This window comes from Xenopus tropicalis, chromosome 8, assembly GCF_000004195.4.
Source record: "Xenopus tropicalis strain Nigerian chromosome 8, UCB_Xtro_10.0, whole genome shotgun sequence".
Lineage (NCBI taxonomy): Eukaryota > Metazoa > Chordata > Amphibia > Anura > Pipidae > Xenopus > Xenopus tropicalis.
The window spans coordinates 38600652-38620747 of NC_030684.2; the positions used below are offsets into that span (position 1 = coordinate 38600652).

General features: G+C 42.7%; 1 protein-coding gene across 1 annotated transcript; it reads left to right on the top strand.

Moving 5' to 3' along the window:
• Positions 1-1165: 1165 nt before the first annotated feature.
• nox1 (NADPH oxidase 1) lies at positions 1166-16696 on the top strand. Its single transcript, XM_002939203.5, has 13 exons — positions 1166-1480; positions 4141-4236; positions 4992-5102; positions 5497-5581; positions 7077-7216; positions 7615-7796; positions 10695-10860; positions 12109-12201; positions 13466-13701; positions 13786-13948; positions 14228-14374; positions 14948-15072; positions 15409-16696. The coding sequence occupies exons 1-13, from the start codon at positions 1436-1438 to the stop codon at positions 15533-15535; spliced, it is 1716 nt and encodes a 571-aa protein (XP_002939249.2). The 5' UTR covers positions 1166-1435; the 3' UTR covers positions 15536-16696.
• The last annotated feature ends 3400 nt before the right edge of the window (positions 16697-20096 follow it).

Sequence of the window (20096 nt, forward strand, 5' to 3'; positions counted from 1 at the left end):
TGTGTCTGTGCCTTTTCTCCTTTGAATGGCTGCCTCCATGGCTACATAGCAGCTTATTTATATCAATTATAGTACAGTTTCTGAAGTAAACACACAACTTTTACCAGTGCAGGGCAGCAGCACATTATACTTTAGTTACTTTTATACACTTTCATTTTTTGGTGTTACTGTTCCTTTAAATTCCTCCTCTACTACACAGCCCCCCCACCCCCCGATAAAACATTTTTGGGCCCACCTGTGTCCTCCACTGGCAGGGGTATCAGGTACGTGATTATAATCTCCGGGGGGGAAATTCTTACCATTTGACATTCCCCCAGTAATTTAAAGCAATACTGTCATGGGAAAACAGTTCTCCAGCAGAATCCTGCATTGAAATCCATTTTTTAAAAGTGCAAACAGATTTTTTTTTATATTTCATTTTGAAATTTTACATGGGGTTACCTATATTCTTCATTTCCCAGGGTTCCACAGCCATGTGACTTGTTCTCTGATAATTTTCAGTCACACTTACTGCTACACTGCAAGTTGGAGTAATATCACCCTCCTCCCTTTCCCCCTAGCAGCCTGTCAGCAGAACAATGGGAAGGTAGCAAGATAGCAGCTCCCAGTAGATATCAGATTAGCACTTAATAGTAAGAAATCCAAGTCTGGCTTCGGACTCCTCCAGAAGTAGGAGAAACAAAACCAAAGATTACCTGAAAGCAGTTCTAATGTGTAGCGCTGGCTCCTTCTGAAAGCTCAGACTCAGGCACAATGCACTGAGATGGCGCCTACACACCAATATTACAGCTAGAAAAAAAACATTTGTTGGTTTAACAATAAATGATTAAATGGTAGAGTGAATTGTTTGCTATGTAAACAGTGTAATTTAGAAATAAAAGTACACCAAAAAAATCATGAATCCCTTTTACGTTTTCTTCTCCCTTAATGATTGTTTATTAAAAGTGCCATAATACCACACAAAGATTGCTCATGTATTATAAGAACTTTGTGAAATTGGTTATAATAATAAAGGTTAATAAACAAGCCCTAACGGAAATTCCAAAAGCCAGCAGTGTAAAGCTGAAGCTCAGTTACAAGGTGCTGCTACAGTACTGTTACATACCTCTCCCATGTTGCACACATTCTAGAGGTGTCCTTAAGTAATATCACTGCTGTCGGATCCCATGTCTCAGAACCTGTTTTCCAGCTGTGGAACCTGTCTTTTGGAACTGAAGGGTTGGGCCGATGGAAGGAAGAATCAACCTGATGCAATGAATCATGAGGAAAAAGAGAGAGCTAAAAGTCTGATTATTTCCTGTAAGAAAAAAATGCAGGGAATTCACCTGTGAAAGGGGAGGGAGCAGTTAATACAGAGAGGTGTATAGAGGGAACCACTGACAGAACACACACAGTCAGAACACAGCTATAGAAGGGGAACGAGAAGAAGAGCAACATGGGAAACTGGATTGCAAATAATTGGTTTTCTGTTGTGGTCCTGGTAAGATTTTTTAATATTCTCTAATTGAGTCCTAAAAACACAGGGAGGACAACTTTTAATTACAATGGCTCCAAAGAGAGGACAGTAACTTTCACTGGGTCACTAAAATGAACTGAACATCTGCTAAAGCGAGAAACTCCTGAACCACGGGAACCAGTTCCTGTGCAGCTTAGTCCACTGGACACAGGTGGCACTTTCTTGGCTTAAAGCTCCCAGCTGTCTGGGTTTGTGGGAAGCAAACCAATAAAATGCCATCATGGCAAGGAGCTAATTAAATGTCACTGGAAGAGTAATCTGAAAAAATATGGGAACAGAGTACATGTAAAAGAGAGAATATCAGCTGGAACTAAGGCAAATGTGGGTACAACCAAAAGTACCTATACATGCATAGATCTGATCATTCTTGGCAACGGTTTTTATTGGGATTAAACACTATTTTTTTACTGTGTGTTTACAATCACAGAAAAAAAGCAAGAAAGATCCATGCAGATTAGTTAAGATTAATTTTAGTGTTGTAATAAAATTGCTGAATCTGTAGATACAGAAACAGTTGGTAAATGTGGGCACAACCAAACTACCTATACATGTATAGATCTGATCATTCTGGGCAAAGGTTTTTATTGGGATTAAGCACAATTTTTTACTGTGTGTTTACAATGACAGAAAAAAGCAAGAAAGATCCATGCAGATCAGTTAAGATGCGTTTCCTCTATCTCAGAGAATTTTAGTGTAGTAATAAAATTGCTGAATCTGTAGATACAGAAACAATTGCCACCACTTTGCCTATTTAATGTGCTTTACAGAATGAGCAGGTTCATTGGAAAGCAGTAGAAGCTATTATAGTGCTTATTTTTAATCAATTTCAAAGCAAATCGGCAAATCTTATTTTAAACCTTAGATAGGATCTCCGTGTGTAAAGCTAGCTTAGCCGACCTGTTGAAATAAGAGAGACAGATAATGTGTCTGCTATTGTGAAAGTATATGTTTATAGGTGTTTGGGGAATGCTATTTAAAGACATTTTCTACAGACAACATTTTTCTGTATGATATATATGGCAGAATAATTGTATATTGCATCTAAAATATCTCTGTCCTGGAAATTCATTGCTGTTTAGGGGGGCTTAGCTCCCCAAGCTTTCATTAAAGTCCTACTATATCTAGAGGTACATATACAGTACATATGTATTCCTTGACTATGATATTTGTGGATACATTTCTGGGTTTGAAAATCATAGTCTCCAAGCATTCAGTGAAAGTCGGATATGAAGATGAAGTCAGATTCAGAGAAGGGAATGTGAAGACCGTAGGTGCCAGTAGGTTGTAGGTTACTAGCGTTACACATTGTTTCTGAATTCTTTATGAATATTTTCCTCACTAGCCAGAGATTCCGCTAATTATAAGGCATGCCTGTTTAAGGGAGTCTCTAATTTTTTCCCTTTACGCTGCTTATAGGAGGACACCAATACAAATAAATTGTGGAGCAGAATATTTTCTTTGCACATATATAGTTCAGTAATTGATCCAATTTCAGATGCTGCTTTTCCTCAGAAACAATAATTCACATATGGTGGACATGCCCATAAGTCAATCAGTTTTGGATCATTAGCTCCTCGTTACTTAACTGTATGTAGGCCGATGAAGAACGAATTTGAAGAAGACCATCTCTATGATGATTGGGCAGAAGTAGGCTGTTGCAGCTTTCTGCTTACAGGAGAAATGGCTCAGGGTATCGGATAAGTTATTATAATTGTGGAGGGAGGGGGCTTAACAATTTCCTTTCCTTTTCCTTTAATGGTATCTGATTTAATGTGCTAGAATACTATGCAGAGATTTTCCTCTCAAGGCAACTTCCGCGATTTCGGGAATGTGCGTCGCCGCATATGCCATCCCTACATTCAAGCCGGTGGGATAGCATATCGGGGAGATTAGTTGCCCGCAACAAGAGAGATTTGTCGCGGGTGACTAACCGCCCCATCTACCACGGCCCTTAGGGTGAAGACACACAGAGCTAGTAGTAGCAGCTACTTGTTGTGGCTACTAAAATAAACAATGCTGATCATTTACTGATAATTGTCTCTACATGTGTTTTAGCAGAGGCAATTCTCAGTATTGTCTATGGCAGGGTATTTTCTGGGGTCTAGTAGCCATGAAAAAGTAGCTGCTACTAGTAGCTCAGTATGTCTTCACCCTTATATAAGAACACTGATAATTGTAAAGATAAAAAAACTCAATAAATATGTATTGAAACAAAAAAAGTGCACTTGCATATTAATGAAGAAATTGTGCTGACAAAGCTTTCAAGAAATGAAACTTCTAGCTAGTTGCATCAGTCTTTTGACTTAGTAGAGAGCCTTGCCTAGCTAAATCAATCAGGCTTTGCTTTTAATGCCTATGTTCATGGAACACATTTCACATTTCCATTCTTCATTGGTGCCCTATATAATCACCCATTCACTGAATAGTATGGCATTACCTAAATATATTATTGTGCTATATCAATAGCAAAGGTCGCATATTTCAGCTTTGCTAAGGCCAGGCATTCTCGGAACTTTCTTTATGCCTTTGCTCTTTTAGCCATCATATTTGCCATGTGTAGTCTAATGTTATTCTGCAATCTCTGTAACTAAAGCTGTACATACACATCTTTTTTTTCTTTACAGGCTACCTGGCTGGGGCTCAATATCTTCATATTTATAAATTTTTTCATGATTTTTGAAAAAGGAGATTCATATTCATATACCAGAGAGCTACTGGGGGTAAGTTTTGTAGTTTAGGGCTTTATTGAACCACTATGAGAGATAATAGGGGACAAAGAAGAATATGTTTGAGATTGCTTAGTGACATAGGCATGGAAATCCACAGTGCTATTCTGTTGGAGGTTACAGTAATTTAACCACAGGGACAAGGGTGTGTGTGTGTGGCACAAATCAGAGATGGGTAATCCAGCTGCTGGAGTTTAGTAGCTGTGAAAAAGTAGCTGCTACTAGTAGCTCTGCGTGTCTTCACCCTAAGAAAGGGCCTGATCCATCACAGTTTGTAAAAGTATTTAAGGTGCAATTTTTGACAACAAATCAGCATATTTGTTACCCACAACGCAGAATTATTTCCAAGAATTCCAGTGTCATTGCTGATGCCCGCTAGGTTGTGGTCTGTGACACTTGCCACACTTGGCACTGATTCAGATGCATCTTAGCAAATCAGAAGCAAACGACTGTTCAAGCAGTGTGGATTGTGTCATTGATATCATGAATAGTTAATAATACCATTGGCATCATATTCACTAAACAAAATCAGTTGCAACCATGAATGCACCAACAAGTGAAAACCTGCACTAATGCAGCACAGACTAGAAGGGTGAAACAGCGCTTCCCTCAAGTATCTGCATGTATGGGTGCAAGTACTTTGAAAATGGCATCAATGTCATTTTGTGTCCATTTTAGTGTTTGCATTTGTATTTGTGCTCATCAGGTCTAGGCCAGGTAATAAAAAAAATCTTTTTTATTTTTTTTAGTCTGCCTTAGCCTGGGCTCGTGGTTCCGCAGCATGCCTTAACTTTAACTGCTTGCTCATTCTACTTCCTGTTTGTCGGAACCTCCTGTCATTCCTGCGGGGCACCTGCACAGTAAGTGCACCTTTCTTTTGTATGCTTAAATAATTGTAATAGAAAATATATATACATCAATTCATTATACAAGATACCAAATTCTCCTCTTTAATGCTGGACTTAAGGTGGCTGTACATGTTGTGATGCGCTTATTTGGCGAGGTCGCCCATACATAGGCACATAAACTGCTGAATTAGTCCGAACGACCCAAATAAGCAGCAAAAATCTGCCTGTGTATGGCCACCTTTAGGGAAAAAATACCTGCCTTTTTTGCAACCCTGGATTATAAACAGGTGATCAGTCCCCGATAACTGAGCTGATGATAAGTAGGCTGGATGAGCTCTCACATCATGTCCACCACTATCCAGCCTCTAATATATACACACGTGAGTAACGACAGTTTTTTTCCTAGTGTGTTCAACGTTCAATGAGGAAACAACTTGATAATAATCTGGCTTTCCATAAACTCGTTGGATATACAATTGCTTTGATGACAGGTAACTAAAACTCACTCTGCAGGTTTTACTATTGAATATGGAGGTTATTATTCCCAATGCTACTATAGGCACCATCTCTCCCTACTATACCTGCTATGCCACAGCCACAGTCCCTTCCCAGAGGCTATTATCCCCACTGCTACTATAGGTACCATCTCTCCCTACTATACCTGCTATCCCACAGCCACAGTCCCTTCCCAGAGGCTATTATCCCCCCACTGCTACTATAGGCACCATCTCTCCCTACTATACCTGCTATCCCACAGCCACAGTCCCTTCCCAGAGGCTATTATCCCACTGCTACTATAGGCACCATCTCTCCCTACTATACCTGCTATGCCACAGCCACAGTTCCTTCCCAGAGGCTATTATCCCCACTGCTACTATAGGTACCATCTCTCCCTACTATAGCTGCTATGCCACAGCCACAGTCCCTTCCCAGAGGCTGTTATCCCCACTGCTACTATAGGTACCATCTCTCCCTACTATACCTGCTATCCCACAGCCACAGTCCCTTCCCAGAGGCTATTATCCCACTGCTACTATAGGCACCATCTCTCCCTACTATACCTGCTATCCCACAGTCATAGTCCCTTCCCAGAGGTTATTATCCCCCACTGCTACTATAGGCACCATCTCTCCCTACTATACCTGCTATTCCACGAGCCACAGTCCCTTCCCAGAGGCTATTATCCCCCCACTGCTACTTTAGGCACCATCTCTCCCTACTATACCTGCTATCCCACAGCCACAGTCCCTTCCCAGAGGCTATTATCCCACTGCTACTATAGGCACCATCTCTCCCTACTATACCTGCTATCCCACAGCCACAGTCCCTTCCCAGAGGTTATTATCCCCCACTGCTACTATAGGCACCATCTCTCCCTACTATACCTGCTATCCCACAGCCACAGTCCCTTCCCAGAGGCTATTATCCCCCCAGTGCTACTATAGGCACCATCTCTCCCTACTATACCTGCTATCCCACAGCCACAGTCCCTTCCCAGAGGCTATTGTCCCCCCACTGCTACTTTAGGCACCATCTCTCCCTACTATACCTGCTATCCCACAGCCACAGTCCCTTCCCAGAGGCTATTATCCCACTGCTACTATAGGCACCATCTCTCCCTACTATACCTGCTATCCCACAGCCACAGTCCCTTCCCAGAGGCTATTATCCCCCCACTGCTACTATAGGCACCATCTCTCCCTACTATACCTGCTATCCCACAGCCCCAGTCCCTTCCCAGAGGCTATTATCCCCACTGCTACTATAGGCACCATCTCTCCCTACTATACCTGCTATCCCACAGCCACAGTCCCTTCCCAGAGGCTATTATCCCACTGCTACTATAGGCACCATCTCTCCCTACTATACCTGCTATCCCACAGCCACAGTCCCTTCCCAGAGGTAAGTTTGTAGCTGGGGCAGACATTCTTAATTACATTCCCTCTCAATTAGTTTAATTATCTGTTTGTGTTTCTCTGTTTTAAGCTATTCACACTATTGCCCACCTATTCAACGTTGAACGATACTGCGACGCAGCACAAAAAAAAACAGATACTCTTCCAGGAGAGCTGTCAAGCATTGGAGAGGATGGAACTTGGCTGAATCCAGTGCGATCACCGACAGTGGTAAAATATCTCAGAAGTGCACAAGCTTTAATATGTGTTACAGTTATAGTGGTTACTGCAAACAGAAGCTGCTGCTGAAATACATCTATCATCCCCAGGAAGCCATATATTTAATAATGCCACAACTTGAGTGCCAAATATTTTGTACTTTTAATATGAAAAATTAATAGCAAATGTCACTCTTTAGCATAAGGAAATATATTCTGGAAACCTACGTCTAAAACAAACTCACCTTTATGATTTCAAATTATTATTTTTTATGTTTTTTAGGGTCTCTATTAGACATATATATGTTCTTCAAAGGGCGCTGCCCATTGATAGTGTCTGAGGGGATATATGTTAGCAAGGTGTTACATGTGGATTTGATGCTGAAACACAATTCTGTTCTTCCTTCTCAGACACCACCCTATTTTGCATTCACAACTATTGCTGGCTTAACAGGAGTAGTGATCACTCTGGCATTGATCCTCATGATCACCTCTTCCACTGAGTTTATTCGCAGATGTTACTTTGAGGTTTTCTGGTATACCCACCACCTCTTCGTCATCTTCTTCATAGGCCTTGTGTTTCATGGAGCGGGGTAAGGACTATCTCAGTGACTTAGGGTAAAATAAGATTAATCTCCTCTACCACCGGCAGCTAATCTGCAAATGCTTTCCCACCAACTAACATTGCAATCGCTGGCAGGCCCGGATTTGTGGAGAGGCCACAAAGGCCGGGCCTAGGGCGGCAGAAGTTTAGGGGCGGCATGCCGCCCCGCCGCAAAAATTTTTTTAAATTTGGCTCCCATACGGAGCAGTCGGGACCTCTCCCCAAAAAATGGGAGTTTAAAGGAGCGCATGCGCACTGGTGGGGTCGCGTTCGCGCATGCACATGGGGGGGGTGCTTTCGGCATTGCGCACTGGGGGGGCGCTTTCGCGCATGCGCACGGGTGGGGAGGGGGCGACAGACAGGGGCGGCCTCGGGGTGCCCAAAACAGAAATCCGTCCCTGATCGCTGGTGGGGAAATATACATGTCACTGCGGCTTTCCAAAGTAACTCTTAATTAGGGGAAGACCATCTCCCAAAGACTTTGACATTTTTGAAAATTATTTCTTTTTACTCTGTAATAATGAAACAGTACATTTTACTTGATGGGAACTAAGTTGCATGAATCCATATTGGCAGCAAAACAATCCTATTGGGTTTATTCAATGTGTAGGGGCAGATTTATCAAATACGATTTTTTTGTATCGTGCTTTTTAATTTACGAAAAAAACGTATCTTAGCACATAATGGCCGAAAAGTAAGATTTTTTAATATGTAAACGATCGTAAAATGCGGGAAAACCTTTCTGACTTTGAACCTTCTGTGCATGATTTTGGAAGCCTCCCAGAGGGCTCAATGGCACTCTGCAGCTCCAACCCGGCCCAAGGAAAGTCTCCCATAGGGCTCAATGGCACTCTGCAGCTCCAACCTGGCCCAAGGAAAGTCTCCCATAGGGCTCAATGGCACTCTGCAGCTCCAACCTGGCCCAAGGAAAGTCTCCCATAGGGCTCAATGGCACTCTGCAGCTCCAACCCTGCCCAAGGAAAGTCTCCCATAGGGCTCAATGGCACTCTGCAGCTCCAACCTGGCCCAAGGAAAGCCTCCCATAGGGCTCAATGGCACTCTGCAGCTCCAACCCGGCCCAAGGAAAGTCTCCCATAGGGCTCAATGGCACTCTGCACTCCAACCCGGCCCAAGGAAAGTCTCCCATAGGGCTCAATGGCACTCTGCAGCTCCAACCTGGCCCAAGGAAAGTCTCCCATAGGGCTCAATGGCACTCTGCAGCTCCAACCCGGCCCAAGGAAAGTCTCCCATAGGGCTCAATGGCACTCTGCAGCTCCAACCTGGCCCAAGGAAAGCCTCCCATAGGGCTCAATGGCACTCTGCAGCTCCAACCCGGCCCAAGGAAAGTCTCCCATAGGGCTCAATGGCACTCTGCAGCTCCAACCCGGCCCAAGGAAAGTCTCCCATAGGGCCCAATGGCACTCTGCAGCTCCAACCCGGCCCAAGGAAAGTCTCCCATAGGGCCCAATGGCACTCTGCAGCTCCAACCCGGCCCAAGGAAAGTCTCCCATAGGGCTCAATGGCACCCTGCAGCTCCAACCCGGCCCAAGGAAAGTCTCCCATAGGGCTCAATGGCACTCTGCAGCTCCAACCTGGCCCAAGGAAAGCCTCCCATAGGACTCAATGGCACTCTGCAGCTCCAACCTGACCCAAGGAAAGTCTCCCATAGGGCTCAATGGCACTCTGCAGCTCCAACCTGGCCCAAGGAAAGTCTCCCATAGGGCTCAATGGCACTCTGCAGCTCCAACCCGGCCCAAGGAAAGTCTCCCATAGGGCTCAATGGCACTCTGCAGCTCCAACCCGGCCCAAGGAAAGTCTCCCATAGGGCTCAATGGCACTCTGCAGCTCCAACCCGGCCCAAGGAAAGTCTCCCATAGGGCTCAATGGCACTCTGCAGCTCCAACCCGGCCCAAGGAAAGTCTCCCATAGGGCTCAATGGCACTCTGCAGCTCCAACCCGGCCCAAGGAAAGTCTCCCATAGGGCTCAATGGCACTCTGCAGCTCCAACCTGGCCAAAGGAAATTCTCGATACCAAAGCTTGAATGAATCCGAAACTTTTGTACTTGGCGCGACAATACGATTTTGTCTCGCTTTTTTGTCGCAAAGTATGAAAAAGTCGTGCTAATGTACGAAAAAGTTGCAGAAAATAAGCAAAAGTTGAAACCTTTTAAAAACAATATGAATTTTTTTGTATTCGGACCTGTCGTACTTTGATGAATGTGTCCCTAAGTGTGGCCATTAATACTTATCCTGGGCCCCTCAGAGGGAGCCCCGACAGAAGCAGTCCCTTCTCCCCTGCCCCCCCAGCCCTCTTGCACCACAGCTTCTGGCCCTGACTGCACCACTATTTTAAAGGTAGGAGAGGGGCTGGGGAGGGAGGACTACAGTACAGCAGACCCTGAAATGTGGGCCCTTCTGTTGCCTGGACCCCACTGGGGGGTGCGCTGTATAGATAGTTATGCCCTGATACTGAAATAAAGTTAAATATCCTCTTACATACAGCTGAAGTGGGTCCTAAACAATACTTCTGAGCTTAGCATCTTTCACCTCCCCAGTTCCCTCTCAACTTGCCATTCAATTAATGTAAAAGTTATTGCATCATCCCAGGGCCAATGACCAGATCGTTCTGACCCAGCATGTAGGCAAATTGGGCCCAGATCTGACAGCGTAGTGCCAGCTTTAGAATGTGGAGTAAAATTAAACATTTTTTTTAATCTTATGTATAGAGACATTTTCTGTTTTTGTCATTCTATGTGAAGCTATATAAATATAGAAAATATACATGAGCCATGTATAACCTGTAAACTATACACTGATGTCACTTGTGTTACATCTTCTATTATAAGTAAATAATATTTTAATAATATTAGAAATGTTTCTCTTACAGCCGTATCGTACGAGGTCAGACATCAGACAGTATGGAAACCAACAATTATGAAAAATGCCACAACTCCTTTACTCAGTGGCAGAATAGCAAAAGCAGTAATCGGGATGACGACGACCACCACAATGATAAATGTACAGTGCCTGCTTTCCAGGGCAATGAACCTGGGGTGAGATATAAACTAAAAATGTACTTTTGAGACTAGACAAAAGAGAAAAACGCATGCCATCAAACCGAATCACACAACTATGGGGTATATATGGAATGCATGAAATTCATAAATTTAAAATCAGATGAACCAAAAATCTTATCTGAGCCTTTACTTGCATATTCAAATTTGAGAAAAACTGTGGGCAAACAATGTTTTCTAATATATAAAAGTAACTACAGAAATGAGGGCTTTTATTTGAACCCTAGATGTATTATTTAGAGCAGTGATCCCCAACCAGTGGCTCGTGAGCAACATGTTGCTCCCCATCCCCTTGGATGTTGCTCCCAGTGGCCTCAAAGCAGGTGCTTATTTTTGAATTTCTAGTTAGGAGGCAAATTTTGGTTGAACAAAAACCAAAGTATAATGCCAAACAGAGCCTTCTGTAGGCTGCCAGTCCCCATAGGGGCCATTAAGTATCCAATTATAGCTGGTATTGGCACCCCAAGGAACCTTTTTCATGCTTGTGTTGCTCCCCAACACTTTTTCAATTTAATTGTGGCTCACGGGTATAAAAGGTTGGGGATCCCTGATTTAGAGTATTTAGGAGCCCTAAATATAGTTATTCTTCAGTTTAGCATATTACCCCTTGAATAAAAAATGAAACATAAGATTCATGGGGGTTTGAAATGTTTTAGAAAACAGGAGCCATTTGCAAAGAGGATAAAAGAGCAATAATTGTCCATTTATTTGCACATTGCACATTACCTTCCTCTCTCCCAGAACTAAAGCAATTCTGAGACGGAGCGCAGGTACCTGCAAGGACTGGCAATTTGTGGGTTCTTTGAGGGGCTGCTGTAAGATGCCATGGACACTCACTATTTAGAGAGCTTGTAGGGGCCTTAGCCTACTTAAAATACAAGAGCCTATTTTAAATCCCAGTCCGGACCTGCATTCTGAAGGGATTCATGCCCCATGCTGTATTTCTATGCCCTTGACGCTTGTTTAGAAGACAATAGAATAAAGGGTTGCATTTGGAACTGACAAACCTGCACGTAGGTCATCCAGAGCCACTATCTGGACTGTCACATAAAATTGAAATTAATATGATATTAAGAAATACCCATGTTTGTTTTAATCTCTCAAAATTGGTCTAAAATATGTAATATTACTGGGAACTTCATTCAATATTTTTTTTACTCTGTAATAAGCTTAAACAGGTTTCTTGTTGGACTACAATTAACTCGTTTTATTCTTATTTTTTTGTAGACATGGAAGTGGGTCTTGGCACCAATGATCTTGTATATATTTGAAAGGACACTGAGATTTTACCGATCCCGGCAAACAGTTGTTATAACAAAGGTAAGTTACATAGTATTTATTTATGACCTCATTTTTTTTAAATGTCTCCTCTATGTTGATCAATAGGACATTGCTCTCTTTACACTGAAAAAGGGTTATTAGGTTTAACAAACCATTACAGCACTTTATAGAAAATGTTTAATCAACTGCCTCAGTTTCTGCCCTGGTAGAGCTCACAATATCATTACAGTCTGCATATCACTTGGATAAGTTTTATCACAAGGCAATTTATCCAGCAGTTTATTATTGTAATGTAGGAGGAAAATGGAGCAGTCGTACAAATCTGACTGAAAAGTATTTCAGCTACACACAATGCACTTGCTAAATATACACACAGGGCCCCCTATCTCTACAAGGCATTATGCCACCATGCAGCTCTCCATTGTCATTCTGTTTGACTTAAATGTAGTTACTCATCCCCTAGAAATGATAACTCCTCCAAACTCTGATTCTTTAGCACTCTAAGGGCTCTGGCACACGGGGAGATTAGTCGCCCGCGATAAATCTCCCTGTTTGCGGGCAACTAATCTCCCGTGTTGCCATCAGTTGCCATCCCACCGGCGAACATGTAAGTTGCCGGTGGGCAACTTCGGCGATTTGCCGAAATCGCCTGCGCAGCGTGTACCATCCCACCGGCGACTTACATGTTCGCTGGTGGGATGGAAGTTCGGGGAGATAAGTCGCCCGTGACAAGGGAGATTTGTCGCGGGCGACTAATCTCCCCGTGTGCCAGAGCCCTAAAGCCATCGCTTTTATTCTAAAATGAAAATTGTTTATCTAATTACTTCAAACTAATCTTTATGCTTCTTAAAAGATGACTTGAATTTGTGGTGAAGACACACGGAGCTACTAGTAGCAGCTACTTGTTGTGGCTACTAAAATAGACAATGCTGATAATTTACCGCCAATTGTCTCTATGTGTGTTTTAGCAGAGGCAATTCTCAGTATTGTCTATGGCAGGGTATTTTCTGGCGTTTAGTAGCCATGAAAAAGTAGCTGCTACTAGTAGTTTCATGTGTCTTCACCCTTATGTGGGATGGATTATCTAGGTAGGTTGTCACACTATGTTAGAAGTGTGGTGGTCAGGTGGTGTGTAAGATTATTTCACAGGATAGGTAACTCATAGGTTGAATGAGTGAACAATGGTGTCCACTCATTTGCAGCGTTGATTAAGGCACTGTGTGATCTTTCAGCCATCAGGCAGTAAATATTATTTTAACAAAGTCCAGCCTACCGTAATTGAATATTATCCTGCTTCTACTAGGCTGTCAGCCATCCTTCTAAGGTCTTAGAGATTCAGATGCAAAAACGAGGGTTCAAAATGGAGGTTGGACAATACATCTTCATCAACTGCCCCTCTGTGTCAGCCTTGGAGTGGCATCCCTTCACACTAACATCTGCTCCAGAAGAGGACTGCTTTTCTGTACACATCCGGTCTGCTGGGGACTGGACTGACAATCTTATTAAGGTCTTTCAGGAACAAGCAGAAAACCCACCAAGGTATTCTATTTTCTTCTCTTTTTATATGGCATCCTGGCAATATAAGACAAAAACTGACTGATAAATATATTTAATCTTTATTAGACTTGAGGTGGATGGTCCCTTTGGAACAGCCAGTGAAGATGTCTTCCAGTATGAAGTTAGCATGTTGGTCGGAGCTGGCATTGGGGTCACTCCTTTTGCATCCATCTTGAAATCCATTTGGTACAAATTTCAGAGAGATGACCAAAGGCTCAAGACTAAAAAGGTATTTAAACAGATAAATAGCAAGAGGGGACAAGCTTATGATTTTTACAACTGAGGAAACAAAACTTAGGAAGAATAAGAAAAGGATTACTGGAAATGGTGGGGTTCTGCAGGATACAATTTTAGGAAAATATCATATCATTTATTGGTAGTTTATTTGTTGGCGTTTATTCAGGAAAAAAATGTAAAAATACTAAATATTAATGTTTTCAATCTCACATAGTATCTAGTCTTAAACCCTGAATAGAAATGCTCTATCTTTCTCCAATTTTCTTTTTAGATTTATTTCTACTGGATTTGCCGGGAGACAGGGTCCTTTGCCTGGTTTGCCGACCTTCTGCGTTCCCTGGAACAGGAAATGATTTGCTCGGGGAAAGATGGATTCCTTAACTACCGTCTCTTCCTCACCAGCTGGGACAGCAAAATTGTAGGTGACCTCTACTTATGTACTCTAGTAATAATATTGAAAATGTGATCATTTTGTCCTTATATGTCAAACATGCCTATTACACAAATGAGTATAATCTTCTTTTCTCCTAATGTAAAGTGTAGGTTACATATCATACATAAGTAGCATATTCAGTTTGCATGTGTGTGTTGAATAGTGTCCAGCTAATGCCTACAGGGTCGGACTGGGCCGCCGGTATACTGGGAAAAACCCGGTGGGCCCAGGCAGCCCAGACATGATCCCTGTTACTTCTCCCCCAGCCACTGGTGTCCTCCCCTGACGCGTTTCACTTGTGTGTTCAGGGGAGGATGTCCGGCAGGTGGTGGGGGCCCCTGCGGGGGGTGCGGAGGACATGGCCGGCAGAGGCACCTTGGGGGCTGAATGCCTATACTGGCTGCCTCTTCTTAATCCTGGTTATACTGATTCTACAGTTTTTATTTCTTACTCTGCTTATTACAATTTATCTGTGTCTGTTTTGTTTTAATATTCTTTTTGCAAATCCTCCAGAGCCAGTTCTTAATCGTGTATACTAATAATCTTTCTGCTTCCCAGGCTGGACATGTTGTCATTGACTTTGATCATGCCACGGATACAGTGACTGGACTGAGGCAGAAAACTAGCTATGGACGTCCGATTTGGGAGAATGAATTTTCAAAGGTGGCAGAATGGCACCCTAAGTAAGTTTTTGAGTTTAACCCTCTCAGAAACCTATGATTAAGTGTCTGTGAACACAAAACGCGTAAGGCAGTAGTCCAATAAAGTTACTTTTTAATTTAGAATTCTGCCTGAAGATTTGCTCTTCAAAAAATATGACATGCTATATTTTACAAACAAATAAGGAAAAAGTGACACTTACTCATATGGCAGAGATAATTGTTGTTTCATTGATTAGAGGATTCAGTTACAGGAATTAGCTGCAGCTGAGTATAATCCCTTTTCTGTTAATATGTATGTCTAAAATGACACAAAAATACACATATACAATGTTCTGACCAATAACTGTGTGCTTTCAGATCAACAGTTGGTGTGTTCTTGTGTGGCCCTCAAGCTCTTGGCAAAACCCTAAAGCAGTGTTGCCATCAGTACTCCAGCCTTGACCCAAGGAAAGTTCAGTTCTATTTCAACAAGGAAAACTTCTGAGCAGACCTGGGGCACTTTTAAGGAATGACTCTGTGCAGGACCGAATGCAGTGGATATACTCATATTAAGATGAGCCACCAACAAGCCAACCAACAAGGTATCAAGAACAGAGAGAGGATGGCAATGTCTGTACAAGATACTTTGAACTATATATAAAAGGTTGAACTTGATGGACATGTTTCTTTTTTCAACCTAACTTACTATGTTACTATGTAAACTCGGCCTGCCAAGCACATGTACATAAATACATAAATATTCTAGAACATTCCTACGGAGATGATTTCACCCTGTTGCAAAGTCTCTCAGTACTTTGCCCGTATAAGTGAAGTTCTGGAGATATGGATAAGAAGGCCCCATTCATCGGGCATTTTCAATGGCCATGATGAGGATCACATGATGCTCTTAAAGAGTGCAACTGCCCATAGAAAAAATCTTTTTGGTCAGTCACCCAACTCATCTCTGAACACTTTTATGGTCAATGAGAATTAAGTTAAGTTTGGATCAGCTAGCCAAGTTAGCCACCCACATTGGCAGCTGGTATAAACAGCAACCCATGAATGGAACACTCAGTATGGGAATTATTGGGTTTGTATTTACTTCACCTGCCACCTAAAAGGAATACCCTTAACTAGGTGGCTTGTACCAGAGGTATGGGTAAAGGAAAACCCTTAGTAGCATACCCGGAGCGCTCAGCCCCATGTACCAGGGGCTAACAATCTGCAGTTATGAAATCCTGAAATACCAACCCATTCGTACCATCTAAAGTTGCCTTGGTGCACCCTGATTTCTGCTGATTGCACAAATGCCATAGGATGAATTAAGTGAATGAGCCAGATTTATTTGTGTAAATATTGCCATTTCACGTGTCTGCTCTATCTTTTTTTCTCTGTGCATTTTTTTATATCCTCTGGGAGGAATAAGATGCCAAAATTAAACCCCAGCTTGTTCAGTCATCTGCTGGCTGACAATTGGAGTCTCTCTTGTGAATGTTCATAGGTTTGTGTGTCCCCCTATGTCTAGGTTCCATTATGGTGTGAGGTGCTGGTTTTATAATATTAAAATAATAATAATAATAATAACTGTCAGTGTGATGTCTTTGAGAAGGTTAAAACATGTTACACATTTTGTTTGTGAATAATAAATATTTTTGTAACCATTTCATTACCTTGGCGTCATTTGGCAATGTGTATATTCTGTAGGAGCAAAGTTCAATATCACCAAACCTACATGCGGGTTCTGTTAAATCAGATGCAACAGGAGGGCACAAAGAAGAGTATGTTGCTACCGTAGTAGGGACATCAGTGAAACAGTGTTATTGTGCTACTACTAGGAAGATTAGTGCTAATATTAGTGGATTAGTGTGAGTATGTTGCTAGTAAGGAGAGGAGGTAGTAGCAGAATAATGCAAATATTAGTGTAGAATTAGAAAGAAATATTATGTAGACTGCAGTGTAAGCAGAGAAGAAAGAAGAGAGGTGACTTCATGCCTTAAAGAGAGGAAATGTTCAGTGAAAAAATACGTAAACCTGGAGTTCTGTCCATTTGCATACCACACCTACTCTTTGTGCCAGAAATACCCTCGTCAGAGCCTGGGTCACCAAATGAATGTTACTCTGTACCTTAGACATTTATGGCATTGTGACTCACTAAGAAGGACTTGAGGCATTTCCTGGTTTTACACAATAAGAAAAGGTAAATAAGAAATAAGGGAAAATCCAAAACTTAATTGCGTTCCAGTCCATTAAGGATCAAGTTTGTTCTGGCCTGTTCTGTCACGTGTTTTTTAATGAGACGAGGCAATCTGTAGATTCTAGTAAATGCCAGAGGGGCTACTGTTATTATATTATATGATATTATATTATATACAGTCACCATTTATTGGGCCTTTTTGGACCTTTGCTTATGTGAAATGCCAGGGTTACTATCAGAGTTGGACTGGGCCGCCGGGACACTGGGAAAAATCCCATGGGCCCTGGCCCTAGTGGGCCCCACTGGCCCAGACCCGACCCTTGCCGGCCCTCCCTCTGCCTGACCGTTCTTCCCCTGACACGTTAAATTTATGCGCTCAGGGGAGGACGTCAGGTGGGAGACCCTGCGGGGGTTGGGGGCTAGGGGACGCGGCCAGCGGGGGCACTTGCAGGGCCCCTGGGGCGGGAGCCCCGGTGGGCCCTGCACCTCCAGTCCGACCCTGGCTACTATCATTTTATGAACACCTGTGCCTGCACTTGTTGTCTTCATGTTCTTTTGTGCCAATTTCTGGAATGCACCCCTGTCACGTATGTATGGTGGGTGGTACAGTAGAACAGATGGTTTATTTGTGAACAAAGTGCACCGCTTGTGGGCAAATTACCAGTGTACCAATGATCAGGGCCGGATTTGTTTTCTGGGCGCCCCTAGGCCACCCCCGTTGATCGGCCCGGCCCCCCCGCCCCGCCCCAACCCCCCCCCCCAATGCGCATGCGCGAACGAGCGAACAAGCGCGCAAGCGCATACATTTAAAGCCCCATATGGAGCAGTGGGGAGAAGTTCCCACTGCTCCGTATTGAAAAAAACGTTAAAAATTACATTGCGGCGGGGCGGCATGCCACCCCTACATTTCTGCCGCCCTAGGCCCGGGCATTTGTGTCCACAAATCCGGGCCTGCCAATGATATGCACCCACGTTGATGTGTATGTGAGGTTGGTAAATAAAATATGTGCTTTTAAGGCATTCAGCTTTTATCAGGTACAAGGAAGCAAATAAAACATGCAAAAAAACTACCACACAGGCTCAAATAGAGGTGAAGTGTATTGTCTCGAAGAGTATAATGAATTCAAAATTATTTTTTAAATATGTAAAAACTAGTAAAAAAAAAATGAAGCAAGAAGAGTGGGACCCTTATTATCACAGGGGGGTCAGTTGGTTGCTGAGAGCAGGGATTCTGAATTATTGTTTTTTGCTAATGATACAGGTATGGGACCCGTTATCCAGAATGCTCGGGACCTGGGGTTTTCTGCATAAGGGATCTTTCCATAATTCAGATTTTCTACCTTCTACCTGCTAAAAAAATGATTTAAACAGTAATTAAACCCAATAGGATTGTTTTGCTTCCAATAAGGATTAATTATATCTTAGTTGGGATCAAGTACAAGGTTCTGTTTTATTATTACAGAGAAAAAGGGAAATCAGTTTTAAAAATGTGAATTATTTGATGAAAATGGAGTCTATGGGAGATGGCCTTTCCGTAATTCGGAACTTTCTGGATAATGGGTTTCTAGATAAGGGGTCCGATACCTGTAATACAAACAGTAGGCAGTCTCACACATGGGACATTTATTTGGTGCACAAAACAATCATAGATTTTTCAAAATTTCAAAAAAAAAAAAATTCCAATGAAGCAAAATGCATTAGGAGCAACTTTTGTCCACTCCCCATTTTCCAGAACTGGGAACAGCTGTGTTCAGATCACAGATTTGGTATTGGATTAAGGTTTGGGCTCTGGCTGGGCCATTCCAGAACACTGATTCTCCTTTGGTGAAGCCATTGCTTTGTGGATTTACATGTATGCTTTGGGCCGCTGTCATGCTGAAAGGTGCAGTTCCTCTTCATCTTCTTACCAGATGCTTGAAGGTTTGAACACAACAGACTGATACTTGCAGCTATTCATGATACCATAAACCTTGACTAAAGCACCAGATCCAGCTGATGAAAAGCAGCCCCAAAGCGTGATGCTGCCCCCACCATGCCTCACTGTGGGTATGATGTTCTTGTGATGATGTGCTGTGTAATTTTGCAGCAAACATACCTTTTGGAATTTCTAGTATAAATAAATTTAAAGCAACTGGACTTGTTAAGTAATCATTGAAAACCTTTTACTACTCATCCGAGCAGCTTCTTCAGTTCAACTGACCCCCCTCTCGGATGGATATCCAAGTTTTTGGACTGTTTTATATCCATCCAAGCGGGAGTTGACTTGAAAACAGAAGTATACAGGAAACCCACTCATATGGATCACGATCTGTTGTTCGATTCCCACCATCCACTGGAACACAAACTGGGTGTCATTAGAACTCTTCCACTAATCCAATCACAATGGCACTTTGTAACTCTTCAGAGAGGTGACACCTGAAGCTCACAGAGGTGTGAATGCTGTGGAGTTACTTTGAAAGCATTACCAAAGTATCATACAACTTATCGAGACAGGTGTTACTTGTTAGAGTTGCATGAAGAGTTCTGAAACTGCCGGGGTACAGATGTTAGAACAGCATTGTACGTAGCAGACAGATGGTGCCGAAGGCCCCCGCCTCTGTTTCCACTTTAACATGAATAGCCTCTTTTACACCTCTTTCAAACCTTCTTTGTCCAAAATGTGAACGTTGCTATTCTCAAAGGAGTGTCTCTTGTCTTTTAGGTGTAGAAATACAGCAGAGTCTTGGCCTGTAGAGTTCACCCTCCTATGCTGAGCCATTCGCTTGGAGAGCAGTCGTTGAGTCTCCCAAATGTAAAGGTCTGTGCACTTCTCGCTACACTGGACTGCGTATACAACATTGCTTTGTTTTTCCTTTGGTGTTTGATCCTTTTT